Here is a 15,448-nt window from a genome sequence, read left to right on the forward strand (position 1 = left end):
GTTGATAAGGCAATGACATCAATTCCTAAAATCACTGTAAACATCTAGAGTTAAATTACAAGTGGATCATCGCTGATTGTGCGTCGTTCTTTATTTTAAACTGAGGATTTGCGCAACCAGTAACACACAATTTGGAATTACAAGTTGTTGGTTAAAAATGTAACTAAAGACTTTTCGTACAAGCGCTAAAATGAACACATCCCATAACTATAATGGGACGTGCTAATTAGCAGATTGGTCACATTTACATATTTACTTACACTATTAACCCCTAAACTGAAAATTAGCCAATAGGAAGAAAATAACTTCCACAACACCTGTATAAAGAGGACCCCAAGTAGAGGCGTCCAAAAAGAGGACCTCGACAGAGTGGAAGCCAGCAGAGTTGTGTATGGGGTAGTGGTCATTTTTTATTTTTAGGGGCTACTTCGTTTTTTTTTTTTAGGTTTCTTATTTTTAGGGGGTCTTTAGTTTTTGTTTTTAAGTACAAGGCCTCTTTTTTAGGGATCCTTTATTTAGTTTTTGTTAGGATTTTTAGGTGGCCTATTATTTATTAGGATAGGGTTTCTTAGGGGGGTATTACTAGGAGGACTTTAGTTTTTTAGGACAGGGTTTTATTTAGGGCTTTTGGTATTTTTTCAGCATGTTAAGCTTTAGTCATTTTCCTAAATTATTTTTTTAGGTTAGTGTGTCTTGGGACAGCTAGAGGGTTAGAGGGTAAATAGCGTAGTTGGTTATTTGCTTTGGGGGTAGTGATAGTTTAGGGCTTATTTTTGGCAGGTAGTGGCATTTTATGGGTTGATAGTCTAGGGGGTTATTTGTGTTGGGGCGAGTAACTGATAATAACTTATTTTTTGCGGGTAGTGGTAGTTTGGGGGTTAATAGTGTGTATGGGGTAGGATTTGCAATGGGGTAGTGGCAGTTAGGGGGTTAATAGTGTAATGGGAAAGATAATAGGAAACTTTAATTATAACTATTTCATTGTTTTGCTCCTTTGCTAATCATTTAGCACAATTGACAGTGCTCACAACAATTGCAGAGCACATAAAAAAAGAGGTATGGATTTAATACAGCTTGCATTTTTGCCCTCCATTTGTAATCTAACCCTTATCCTATATAATAAAAGGCCAGGTATGTTTGTCCGAAGCTGTCATGCGCAGTAAAGACTGAAGTGCGAGACAAACATACCTGGCCTGGCGGTAAGGAAGGATCTACACAAAACAGAAATGAGACAGCGCTTAAAGCTAGGATTAACGGTCAAACAGGATACAGGTTGTACAAATATATAATTAATATTTATTCAATCATATTAAAAATGAAGCACTCTAAAAGCAGAATAATAAAATATATTTATATTCTGGGACATCTCCCAGAGACGTCCCAGAATATAAGAAAGGATCTATCAAGGCTGTGAGGATCAGACAGCAGAGAGGGTGGGCGGGAGCGGGCGTGGCAGTATCGATCAGAGAGGACGTGGCCGGCAGGATCACTGCACTGAAGAAAATGGCCGGTGTACAAGGGCTTTAGGACTAGTTATTTAAACAAAGCTTAAAAGCAAGAATTAGATCATATGCCCTGTGATAAGCGCATACTGAGCACTACTGGAAATATTAGTATTTGGGGTGATCAGATATTGTTGCCAGAATCTGAAACTCATCTGAGAGTGGTTTTAAAGGGTATAATTATATCAAATAGTGCTACATGTATTGATGTTACTATGAAGATTTTGTAGTTCTGAGAAGCACTGCTAAACATCTACTTGGTTTGCAATTCAAGATGGAAATGTACACATTGAATATGAAGAAGGAGAGACAGTAGTACATGGAAAGAAGAGCATGAAACTTTCACTTAATTAAATGTATACCTCTAAAAATCAGTGGGAACACTTTGTCCATTAGTACAGAATCTTGTTAACAGAAAAATAATCAGCATAAGAAATAGATGAAATACAATTATAGATGGATAGTTACCTGAGCGCAGCATATGAAGGCAATTGACAGTGTTAATAAGTAGACTGAAGACACAATCACATCTACAGATCGCTGGGGCCCACGTCTCTGATAAAGACACATGAAGTATATTAGCGGAAAAGTTCCCAATGAACAAAACATTTCAGCAATCAATGTCCCATATTAATTTACCTTTAGATAAGAGCGCAGGGATAACCACATCTTAATGTTCTGAACCTTCTTCAGTCGAAAGTGAGGAATCTCAAACTTCCGAGCTTTCCTGGCTGAGGTCAGGTGACTAAACAGCTTAGCTGTCAGGAATTTCTAAGGTGTTAAAAAATGTATATTCTTATAGAGCAAAAGAGGACCACAATCAAAATATTTCTTAGTGAATTGACCTTCCCCATCCTTATGAGTGAGGATATATGTAAATATAGTATAGATCTGTATAAATGTGTATGTGCAAGGAAATATGCAAGGTTCTGCTTACTAAATCAAAGGGTGTAGTACAATAGGTGAGGTACAGAAGAGATGATGTCATGTATCAGTACAATGTGGTTCACCAGTGTTTTGCAACCGTGGTCCTCAAGTATCCCCAACGTCCAGGTTTTCATTATAGCTGAACTAGAGCACAGGTGAAATAATCAGCTGTTGGGTGAGAGCAAGTTGGTTACCATGGTTACTGATTACTTCACCTGTGCTCTAGTTCAGCTATAATGAAAACCTGGCCTGTTGGGGGTACTTGAAGACCACGGTTCAGAAACACTGTGTTACAGTACACAGCACATATTTTAAGCACAGTAGTTTTTCACCATAATAGCCTATGACTGAAAGCTGTTGTGCTAAAAATATTGAATATATAGAAGTCCTAATGTTTGAGGCCTGTGCTTTAATACTTAGCACTAAAAAGCTACAGTAACTATATAACTATAATTAATCAGGATTGCTCAGTGTTTGCGACTAGAAAGATTCCTCTTAGTGGGACAAGTGGAGTGGAATTTGTGACTCTGAGAAAATTTGATTTTCTTGAGTGCCACGATATTCTAAAGAGTCAGTGAGCAAGATTATAGTTAAGTAAGTAAATTGTTTTATTATACATGTTCATGGGATACTAAGACAAATCCAAGCTAGCAGATTAATAGCCTTTTCCTGTATTTTTTAGCTCTAAGTATATGATTAAGCAAATACACAATGTATAGCACATATTAATTTGGACATAAGACAAACTAATAGAGATAGAGAATGGACCTTTATTAATATGCTAACAAAGTAGTGGATAAGGGGGTGATTGAGAAAAAGGTTGATGCTTGTTTGAGACTAAAGAATGGTTGCTAGTTGCAACAACTATTACAAGACCCAGCTGTAAGATTATTTTGTTGGTGTTTTGGTGATGGGACTTTCTTAAACTGGATAGTTTTCAATGAGCTACTGCTTTGATATGGAAGATGGCTGACAAAGCAAGCTAGAGAGTTAAACCGAGTAGGCGTTGAGCCCAGAAGTCTTGTAGATAAGCCATTGGTGGATTGAAGAAGTTTAGTTTAGGGAGTATATGAAGGTGAGTGTGCTTATACAAAATTAAGTGCAAGATGGTAGGGTAAGATAGTTTGAATGTGTTTTGGAAGCATACTGCAGTCAACTGTAGGAACAGAGTGGTACGGCTAAAGTTGTGTTAGATTAATGCGTTTGGCCAAGGTGTTCATAGCAGATTTAAGAGGAAAGAGACAAGTGTTGGGAAGGCTACCAACATGTTGGTTTTAGTAATCAATTTGAGGCAACATAAGTACAAAATTACATGTTAGTGCTGCCTTGAGTAAGCAAAAATTCGTACAGATATCATGTAGATCAAAGCAGCTAGAAAGTGCTTGGTAGAAGTGGTGAGAATTCTTCATGAGAAATGTAGTGTAGAGAGAATGAGAATGTTTTTGCAATCAACTTCTGTCATCTGCATAATGGCAGTAGATAACACAACTAGAAAAGTTAACAAGCAAATGTAAAAGTTCACCTAAATAACACCAACAATGAATGGTTCATGAGAGATAGAGTGTTTATTGATGTGAATAAGACAAGGGTTTAATTTATGATAAAGTGATTATGAAGTTATACGGGATGTTCCTGCTATTCTACTTCAGGAGTGGATGGAGTGCAGTATGGATGAATGTGAGTGCTGTCTAGTGTGCATCAATTTTATAAACACACCTGTTTGTAAGTTCTTTCTGCCACACACATCAAAAAGAAAAACATCCACGAGAGGCAAGCTCGCAGCACCAGATTAATGACAGACAGCACCAGCAGTGGAAGAGTTGGTGGCCCCCCACAGATGATAGTAAGGAGTTCCTGCCCGGTCACTGAGAGGATCTGCTCCAAGTCTCGTTGATTGAAGAGGCGGAAAAGAAACGGGAAGACTGCCAAGCCCAGCGTCACCACGTTTCCCCATATCTGATAGCCCACACCATGTTCATAGGAGCTCACCTACATAAACATATGGCAAACAATAGCAGCATAGTGGGATATTGGTATACAGAGTAAGGTAAAGGGGGCGGTAAACAATGCAAAATTACCCCTCCTCACTGAAATAACTGTCCAATGAAGCTGCATAATGAGTTTATGGTCCAGCTTCTCCGCCCATTCTGATTACTGCATTTGTCTCTATAGAGTACATGTGTGCAACTTCTTCACAGCCAGGGGCCAAGCAGTAGTGGACAATAATGAATTATCTATGGCGCAAATGATAAAGCTTATATGCTGTACTGCAAGATGACTAATTTGGTGGTGGTGGTGGTGGGGGGGAACAGAATCAGAAGTCAAGTGTAAATATTTAAAATTGTTTGTTAAATGATGCATTTTACAAGACTCATGGCACATTTATTTACTTTTGTAGCATGGAGCAAAGTGTGCAGTAAGTGTAATACAGAGGGAATTCTTTTTTACAACATTTATCGTCCCTTTAATTTGCAATTCAGCAGCATTGGGAATAGTACATATAAAGTTTTAGCTGTCCTCATGTTCACAGAATAAATACCAGGCAGTAGAACCACTTATTACGCAGCAATTCCCAAAATACAGTCCTCAATGTTTATCGAGCCATACTGAAGAGCAGTATACCCCTATCAATTTGTCGCTTCTAGACAACAGATCCCCCTCTCATTGAGTTAAATACAGAAACAAATCTCTCCTCTGTTACTTCCAGCAGGACAATTAACCATGTGACAACACTGTAGGGCAGCTTAGGTGATTTTAGCTTCATTTTCTAATCCATTCAAATCCATTAGAAGGGACGCATCTTGAATTCATTTACATGCTTAAAATGTAAAACACAATCTAGTTAAACATGCAAAAAAAAACCCACACATATATATTTGGGGAGTCAATGACAACAGGTATATGTCTGTAGCCACCAATCAGCAGCTAGCTCTCAGTAGTGCACTGCTGCCCCTAAGACTACCTAGGTATGCTTTTCCACAAACAATACCAAGAGAATGTAAAAAGGAAAGCTCTATCTGACCCATGAAAGTTGAATTTTGTCTTTACTATCCCTGTTACATCTTGCATGGGCAGGATGGGCCCTTAGACTTATGTGGTTAGGTTTTTTTTATTTTTTGCTAGGACCTTCTATTAACATATGATAAAAAAAACACCACAAAAAAAGCAAAGTTTAATTTCTATTTTTCACTTAAAATGTTTCTGTGTGTTAAGGAAACCCCAATGAACCGTGATGTTTATGGGGGTTAAATGTGGTTCAGCTGAGCTGAGGGTAATGTCATTGCTACAGGCCTTGTCAGCTGGATGTTTTAAGCACACTGAACTAAGCCCAGAATGCACCAGTATTCATCTGCCTCAGGCTGGTACACACGCTTAACAAGTAAAAACTACTGCAGTGCAAAAAGGAAGTGTTAATAGGCCACAACTGTTATACTTATAAAAGCTTATGTACCACTAAGTAAGTCAGCTAATTCATGTGAAAAAACTAAGATTGTCATTAATCGCTTCCTACTAACCTAATTTATTGTATGCAAATAACACTCTGGCGCACAATGACAGGTATTATATATGAGATCTGCTACGCAGACGCTTGGAAACCTTGGAGCATATTAAGACTATACATACTAATTGACTGTAGTCCTTTCTATTTGTTCTGTATTATTTAAACTAGGTTAACCATATTGGCCTAGATTGCAAGTTAATTTATCAGATAAGCATAAACTTAATTTTCCTTCTATTGGCACTGAGAGTCCACGAGAACATTCTTAAAGGGATACTAAACCCAAATTTTTTCTTTCATGATTCAGATAGAGCATGCAATTTTAAGCAACATTCTAATTTACTCCTATTATCAAATTTTCTTCATTCTCTTGCTATCTTTATTTAAAAAAGCAGGAATGTAAAGCTTAGGAGCCAGCCCATTTTATGTTCAGCACCCTGGATAGCACTTGGTTATTGGTGGCTACATTTAGCAAACCAATAAGCAAGCGTAACCCAGGTTCTGAACCCAAAATGAGTTCCTAAGCTTTACATTCCTTCTTTTTAAATAAAGATATCAAGAGAACGAAGAAAATTTGATAATAAAAGTAAATTAGAAAGTTTCCATAAATTGCATGCATTATCTGAATCATTAAAGAACATAAAATGGGTTTAGTATCCCTTTAACCTATGGGAAACCAATACCCAAGCTGTGGAGTTCACTAATGTTCAGGAGGGAAAAAGTAAGGAAGGTAGTCCTAATTGCTAGGCACCACCTCTTGTAGAACCCTTCTACCAACGGAGGCCTCCGCTGAGGTAAAAACATAAAATTTATAGAACATTGTGAAAGTGTGCAATGAAGACCAAGTTGCAGCTTTGCAGATCTGCTCAACTGAGGCCTCATTCTTGAAGGCCCAAGTTGTAGACACCACATGAGTAGAATGTGCTGTGATTCGTGAAGGGGACACCTGACCGGCTTCCTTGTAGGTCATGCGAATCAAACTTCTCAAACAAAAGGAAATAGTAACAGCAGAGGCCTTCTGCCCCTTGCGCTTATCAGTATACAGGATGAATAAGGAAGAAGACTGATGAAACTTCTTAGTAGAGTGAGGGTAGAACTTCAGCGCTCTGACCACATCAAAATTATGTAACAATCTCTCTTTGGAAGATGAGTGATTAGGACAAAGTGAACGAACCACAATCTCCTGATTGATGTTACGTGTATTAACTACCTTATGTAGAATGTCTAGTTGAGTCCTCAACACAGCCTTATCTTGTTGGATGGAACATCAGATACAGAGGATTATACATCAAAGCCGAAAGCTCTGACACTCTGCGAGCAGAGGATATGCAAAAAAAAAACACTTTCCAAGTGAGTAATTCAATATCAATAACATGCAGAGGCTGAAATTGAGGCCTCTTAAGAACTTTTAACACCAATTTTAGGCTCCATGGAGGAGCAATAGGTTTGAAAACAGGTCGAATTCTGACCAAGGCCTGAAAAAACTCCTGAACATCAGGTAAACTAGCCAACTTCTTGTGAAACAAAACAGAATGGGCAGAGTTCTGACCCTTGATAGAACTGGCCAACAGGCCGTTCTCCAGACCCTCCTTTAGAAACTGTAGAATATGCAGAGTTTTTACTCTATGCCAAGAGAAAGCTCATTGGTTACACCAGTGACAATAAGTCATCCAGACCTTGTAGTAGATGCGTATGGTGAATAAGAGTATTATTCCCACTATCAGAGAAGCCTCTCTGAGTTAGGTATAAATGTTTAATCTCCAGACAGTCATCCTCAAAGTATCTAGGTTTTGGTAAAAGAACGGACCCTGAGTCAGCAGGTCCTGATGAAGAGGCAACCGCCAAGGAGAAGCAGACGGCATGTTCACCAGATCTGTGTGCCAAGCTCTGCGCGGCTATCAGAATAGTTGGTATTGCCTCCTGTTTGATCCAAGTTACCACTCGGGGCAGGAGAACAAATCAGGGGAAACCAGCAGAGTTCCCAGCAGCTTGGCCGTAGCCAGACCAAATGGAAGTGAAACAAACTGGTAGTGCTTGTCTAGGAAAGCGAACCGCAGGAAACGGTAATGATCTCTGTTTATCGGAATATGAAGGCAAGCTTCAGGTCTATTGTAGTCATGAACTGACCCTCTTGGACCAAGGAAAGGATGGATCGTATCTTCTCCATCTTGAAGGTAGGGCCTCTTACAAATTTGTTGAGACCCTTCAGGTCCAGAATAGGATGGAATGTGCCCTCTTTCTTGGGGACCACAAAGAGATTGGAGTAGAACCCTTATCCCCTCTCTGCTGAGGGAACTGGAACCACCACGCCTATGGCTATGAAGTCGTTCACACAGTGGAGTAGTGCTGCTTCATTTACTGGGTTTCCAGAAACCCTTGAAAGAAGAAGGAGGTCCCTTAAAGGATGGGACCGAAAGCTTATTCTGTAACCCTGACAAACTATGTCCAGTAGCCTAGGGTCCTAGCCAGAACCACAAAGCTAGAGTTCTTAGCATTGATGAGGATGATTTGCAAAATATCATTCCAGATAAAGGCATTAGCCAGCCTTAGGAATTACATATGTTCCTGAATCTTCTCTAGGGGAGTTTCCCAGTAATCACACCAGAATTTGGCGGCCCCTGTGACTGCAGTTATTCCAACTGCTGGTTAAAATAGGGTGCTCGACTGAAGAAACACCTTTCTGGGGTATCCCTCAAGCTTCCTGTCTAAAGGATCTTTAAAGGAAGTACTATCCTCAAGTGGAATGGTAGTGCGCTTGGCCAATGTGGATACAGCACCATCAACCATAGGGACACTGTTCCAATCCTCTGCGTGGGTAGCTGGAAAAGGAAACAATCTCTTAAAGGACGCCGAAGGAGCAAAGGGATCCCTGACTTCTCCCATTATTTGGAGATGATCTTTGCAATAACAAGGGGTACAGGAAATACCTACGGAGCCCTAGGTATAGGTCTAAATACTGATTCCAGTCTCAGGAACCTATTCCTCCTCAGGAGGTTTTGCCGCTGGAACCCCCAGGGTAGATAAAACCCTCTTCAACAGGTGCTCGAGTTGTTCTACTTTGAACCTAATTGTACTCTCCTCAAAGTCTTCTTCCGACTCTCCATCAGAACGGTCAAAGGAGGGAAGTTTTCCGTCAGAGCTAACTAAGGGTTCATCCTCGCAAGGTTGCCCATAACTGCTGGTCATGGCCTCCGCCACATCAACTGGGCTACGTGCTGGGGAGCAATGATTAACCTTCCTCTTCCATTGCCACTGGCCTAGCACTCAGGGCAGCAGACACCACAGCCTGTATATGAGCCGTGAGATCAATAGGTAAAAGGCCCACCACAGCTGGGGTCAGGTCGCTCTCAGCACAGTGTTCTGGGACAACTGTAGTCTCATTCATAGGCTGTTGGATGTCCGCATCAGCCGAAATTTGAGATGCCGCAGAAGGACCTGCTGGAGACAGGCCATGATGGAGCTCCTCAGCAGTCTGTCCACTTGGGCCTCCTGAATAAGACATCAGGACATATGTAAGGCAGCAAATGAATAGTTGTGCCAGAAGGTTAACAGTGATCATTTTGCAAAGCATACATTTATTGTTATCAACAACATGCCGCAACAATCGTGATCTTCACAGCGGGGTACCTAGATCCCAATGCACCAAACAACTGTTACCATTTTAAGCCCTGTTAAGGGCGTCTTACCACCACTAATTTGGCTGAGCCGCGTTACTACCGCTATCCCACAAATCTGATGTGCAATGGATCTAAAGCGGAAATAGCGCGAGAGTGCTGCCTATAGCCGTGAAAGGCCTGTGTGGTGTAGAAGTGACAATATCCCACCAAATGGTGTGCGGCCTACACAATATTAAACTAAGTAACTGGAGGACCGGTAATGAGGTCTGGTGCTGCCTTATAACAAAAACCACTGCCTGACATATGTCTGGGTGTTGTAGGGTCCATACGTTTGGACATAATGGCATATTGCATGCCACTGCCAGTTGTAAAGGGGCAATTAGTGAAATCCCAGGGACACGACCTTACACCACCTCTCTATTAGACAACTTGCCATGAGAGAGAGGACAACTTACCTATTATAAGTCTGTAATTTAGTGTGAGACACACCGCGTTATCAACAAGGGGTTTAGGTTAGACTGGAATGAGATATGGAAGGCCCAGCATCAATCAGTCATATTTTCAATGATAAGCAGAAACTTACACTCTTATTACAAGTTCATGGTTCACCATTGCAGTCCCGCTAGAATTCCATTAAAGGGACATAAACCCCAATTTTTTTCTTTAAACAATGAAAAACATGCAATTTTAAACAACTTCCCAATTTACTTCTATTATCAATTTTTCTTTGTTTCTTGTTATCCTTTGTTGAAAAGCAGGAAGATAAGCTCATGAGTGTCCAGGTTTTTTCAGTACTATATGGCAGCAATTTTGCAACAACATTACATTAGCAAGAGCAGTAGATGGCAGTACTATTTCCTAGAATATAGTGCTCAAGGCATGTGCACGTTACCTATCTAGATATCTCTTCAACAAAGAATAACAAGCCAATGAAACAAATTTGATAATATGCTGCAACAAGTCCTGAAAGTAAGAAAAGGAGGCACCTCATGGTGTGGTAACGTTATTCCAAAAAACAAACATATAAGGAAAGCAACACATTTGCACTCACAAGAGTCATAGCACAGACAGTGCTATAACAGGCAGACCGAGACTTTGGAGCCGCCTGGCAGACTCTCTCTCCTGGAAAAGCTTGGCCGGTCATGATACAGGGCATCCACCAATCAGGGGTTACTTCGCTGATCGCATCAGAAATAGAGTCATAAGACGTTCGCCAATCATCCAACCAAGATAAAAGGTGTGTGGCACCCAGGGATTTCGCCCAGGAAATATGACTCAAAGCATTAGCCTGATGAAACGGCGTATGACCTGAGAAACGCGTTGCTGTCTTTTAATGTTTTTATATTAAAGTGTTTTATTATATCCCCGCTCTGCTTTGAGTCATATTTCCTGGGCAAAATCCCTAGGTGCCACACACCTTCTAACTGGGTTGGATGATTGGTGGACGTCTTCTAAAACTATCTCTGATGCGATCAGCAAAGTAACCCCCGATTTGTAGATGCCCTGTGTCATGACCGGCCAATCTTTTCTAGGAGAGAGAGTCTGCCAGGCGGCTCCAAAGTCTCGGCCTGGCTGTTATAGCACTGTGTGTGCTACGACTCTTCTGAGTAAAAATGTGTTGCTTTGCTTATATGTTCGTTTTTTGGAATAACGTTACCACCCCATAAGGATTGTTAGCTCCTTACCCCAATACCTGGTTTGTGGGGTATTGGGTTAAGGAGCTATGGTGCTGGCTATACAATAAAACATCAGAAATTGGCGTGGAATGATTTGGAGCCAAGAAGCATCAATCCTGTGTGGTACTGTTAACCCATATCGGGCTAGCTAATGATGTACACATTGCAGTGAATGTATGAGACAAGTTCTCGGAACTGTTTGCATGGAAGCGAATATGGGTTTGATATTTCCTTGCAATTAGGGTTATGAATATTAATAAGAATACCCACAATGAGACATTCTCAGTATACCCGGGCGGAATGTTCCCATTTTGGAAATTCCAAAAAGGGAACTCCCTGAATACAGTGGCTACCCTTCCATCCTTATGGACTTTATGGATTGCTACAACTAATTTATGTAGGATGGCAAAACATAGAGATGCATAATTATTAAAGTATCATTCTGTTGTATTCTCTCATGAAAGTCTGTTGAACGTTTTACTGATTTGTGCATATTGTTTCATTAAGGTTTTGTTCCAGGATAAGGGTATACTGGATCCCAATGGGTAGTGGTAGGTGCCATTACTACATTTAGGGATTCTTCTCTTTTCTTCTTTTTGTATTATTTTCATTATACCTCTGTACACTACACACTTGCTAGTAATTAAATAGGGCAAGTGTGTAATAACTGTAACTTGGAAATATTTCTGGTGTCAGTTATTTTGTAAAAGTCCCAAAAAGGTTTTGCACTCCCAATCTACAACTTAGCAACAGGCAGGGTGCATATGTTAAAAAGAGTATGCAAGGATCCAAAAAAGACAGCACTCACTGGGCATTTAAAGTAAAAAATGTTTTACTCTAAATGCCCAGTGAGTGCTGTCTTTTTTGGATCCTTTTTATATATATATATATATATATATATATATATATATATATATATATATACACACATACATACATACATGAAGAAGACTGCACGTTTGTTACATATACATACATGTCCAACCTTCAGGCAGGCCATGCAGCCTCAACTGTCAAGTAACAGCCGAGAGCTATTCTTCCTGGGCTGCAGGCATCTGCCTTCACAATCGGTGCTCCGTTACCATATTAAGGCAGAGTACCAGATTGTTACAGACAGTGGAACGGTCTGTGCCACTGTCTATAACAATCATCAGTTTGTGGGAGAGGTAGTGAGAGGCAGGGGCTGCACCCTACCTACAAAAAAAAGCTTGGAAAGGAGAGGTAAGGAGGGGATGTTACGCTACACAAAAATGGGGAATCAGGGTGGGGGACGAAAATGTATTAATTATTTTTAAAAATTAAAAAATTAAAACTGCCAGTACCTAAGATGCTGGTCAGGTGTGAGTGTAAGGGGAGAGCTGTTTCGGAGGGATCGGGGGGGGGGGGGGAGTGTCAAGTGGGAGGGTAATCCCTGTATTAAAATACTATTAAAGGGACAGTCTACAAAAGATTTTTTATTGTTTTAAAATATAGATAATCCTTTTATTACCCATTCTCCAGTTTTGCACAACCAACACAGTTATATTAATACACTTTTTACCTCTGATCACCTTGTATCTAATCATCTTCTGACAGCCCCCTGATCACATGACTGTGACTATTTAAAATCTATTGACTTGCATTTAGTATTGTATTGTGCTAACTCTTAAATAACTTCCCGGGCGTGAACACATTGTTATCTATATGGCCCACATGAACTAGCAGTCTTTAAATGTTATAAAGTATATTAATCTAACAATGTTGGTTGTGCAAAGCAGGGTAATGGGTAGTAAAAGGCATTATCTATCTTTGTAAACAATAACATTTTTTGTGTAGACTGTCCCTTTTAACCTTACCAGCTAACTAATTTGCGGGAATTTCAGAAGTGTGGTGCACAGCTGCAATTAGAGGACTTCTAATTGCTAAAAACTAATTGCAAAGCCATGCATGTCTGCTGTTTCTGAACAAAGAGGTCCCCAGAGAACCTAATACAACCTTTTGTCTTATGACTACAGTAGTTGTGTGCAAATAATTTCAGCGAGAAAGTTTGCGAAAAACGTAACAATTTTTTTTAATATGATTGCATTTGGCGGCTAAACAGTGGCATGAAATATACCAAATGGGCCTAGATCAATACCTTGGGTTGTCTACTAGTTTATAGTTTTGATAGATAAATAATAAAAAAAAGCTCTATTTCTGTTTAAATGGAGTGATAGCAAAAATGCAAAAAATTCTTCAGTATTTTGGGCAAGTTTTTCTCTTAAATTCTCAGTATTGAAGGGGTTAAAGTCTACAATATGTGAGATATTAATATCCCAAACTGTTAATGTCTGCAAAACTGCAACATTTAAGTATAAAAAGCAGTATCTTGTATATAAATAACTCATCCATACACGCATGCCCAGTCTACCCTCATGCCCCAAGCTCAAATAGTTATTTACAAATTTCACTATTATTTTGCAACTGAAAAGGTTAATTCCACACATGTAAATTATTATTGTCATTTCACACTGTACAAAAAGGTATCAATCCGAACACCTGTAACGTAAAAGACAGGCCTGCTACAGGGCCACTCTATTAGTGATTTGCATTTGTTTAACGCAAAACTGGTAGGTTTCTACTTAAAGTGATGGTAAATTCTAGCACTTGTGAAACACTAGGATTGACCATTGGAACAAAATAATAAAGGGGACTTTCAGTCAAAGTATAAAATACTTCATGCTGAAAGTTCCTTTGTTTGAAGCGTTCGCCGCACTGAGCTCCTCAAGCAGCCCACGGCAGAACGCTATTTTGCTGAGAGGTGACGTTTCCACCTATTAGCAAATAGCTACGCGGCCCAGCTGGCGCCAAGCCGGATAGCCCACATGGCTCTGGGCTAAGAGGTGGAAACGTCACCTCTCAGCTAAATAGCGTTCTGTCATTGGCTGCTTGGGGAGCTCAGTGTGGCGAACGCTTCAAACAAATAAAGGAGGTTTCAGCATGAAGTATTTTATACTTCATGAATGAAAGTCCCCTTTATTTGTTCCAATGGCAAATCCTAGCATTTCACAAACTCTAGGATTTACCATCACTTTAAAAGGGATGTGAAACCCAATTTATTTTCTTTCATGGTTCACATAGAGCATTCAATTTTAAAGAATTATTTTATCTAATTTGCTTTGTTCTCTTGGTATCCTTTGATTAAGGAGAACAATGGCATGAGGGATATATGCAGCCACCAGTGAAAAGCTATCTCCCAGTAGTACATTGTTGCTCCAGCTCCTACCTACGTATGATTTCTTACAAAGGTTTCCAAGCAGAGGCATAACTAGAAACCACAGGGCCCAGGTGCAAGAATCTAAACATTTTTAAACATTTAACACAGAAAAAAAATGTCAATCAGATTACATGTCTGCAAAAGGAGGTACCCTGTGCCCACAGTCTGTGAGATGGTCTGACCCCCTATTACTGTATATAGTGACACTGTTTAACCCACCAGTACTGTATATAGTGAGTCAGTGACACAGTCTGTAATCTGCCGGTGAGATGGCTGGCCTGCCCCTACCTGCCCCAGTACTTTATAAAGTGACCACAGTAGTCTGTGACATAGTCCAGCCCCCCCGTACTGTATATAGTGGTACTGTATAGTGACACTGTTTACCCCCTCCCCCATGCTGTAGTAACAAGATCTGTAATTTGCTGGTTCCACAAACATACATGCATAAATACACACACACACACACACACACACACACATAAACACCAATGGGTAAAACAGAAAGACTAACCCCTGTAGTCAGAGACACTAGTGAAGGATCATGTCACACTCACATGATATCAGTGCAGGCAGTGGCAGGTCAACATTTTTCAATTAAAAAAAAAATAAAAATTCTTGAAGCTGGGCTCCCACCCTTGGGGGCCCAGTCGCAATTGCGACCTCTGCACCCCTTGTAGTTTCACCCCTGTTTCCAAGAGAATGAAGCAAATTACATAATAGAAAATAATTGGAAAGTTGTTTAAAATTGCAATTTTGAATAGACTGTCCCTTTAAACAATGGCAAACACAATTGACTTGCTTATCTGGTAATTTGATATTTATCATACTAATACTTTGCTGCCTATTTAACTAGAATGAAGATATTGTATGTTAACTGCTGATTTGTATAGGCTCAGAAACCTTATGTTTGCTCTGCTGTGAGTATATCAGCATCTTTCTATGGTATATCAACAAAGTGGGCGATTTTTGCTGAATTCCCCATTACTTGAGTG

At 40.0% G+C, this 15,448-nt stretch overlaps 1 protein-coding gene across 5 annotated transcripts in view; it reads right to left on the minus strand.

Annotated features, from left to right (window-relative positions):
* PHTF1 (putative homeodomain transcription factor 1) overlaps positions 1–15,448 on the minus strand; it is a 383,975-nt gene that overhangs the window by 59,710 nt on the left and 308,817 nt on the right. For all 5 annotated transcript variants that reach the window (XM_053706659.1, XM_053706661.1, XM_053706660.1 and 2 more), the window contains exons 13-15: positions 4,146–4,418; positions 2,142–2,273; positions 1,971–2,057 (exon numbers count right to left, since the gene is read on the minus strand). In XM_053706659.1, coding sequence (XP_053562634.1) covers positions 1,971–2,057; positions 2,142–2,273; positions 4,146–4,418 — 492 coding nt within the window. The remainder of the gene's footprint in view (positions 1–1,970; positions 2,058–2,141; positions 2,274–4,145; positions 4,419–15,448) is intronic.

The sequence above is a fragment of the Bombina bombina genome, chromosome 3, assembly GCF_027579735.1.
Source record: "Bombina bombina isolate aBomBom1 chromosome 3, aBomBom1.pri, whole genome shotgun sequence".
Lineage (NCBI taxonomy): Eukaryota > Metazoa > Chordata > Amphibia > Anura > Bombinatoridae > Bombina > Bombina bombina.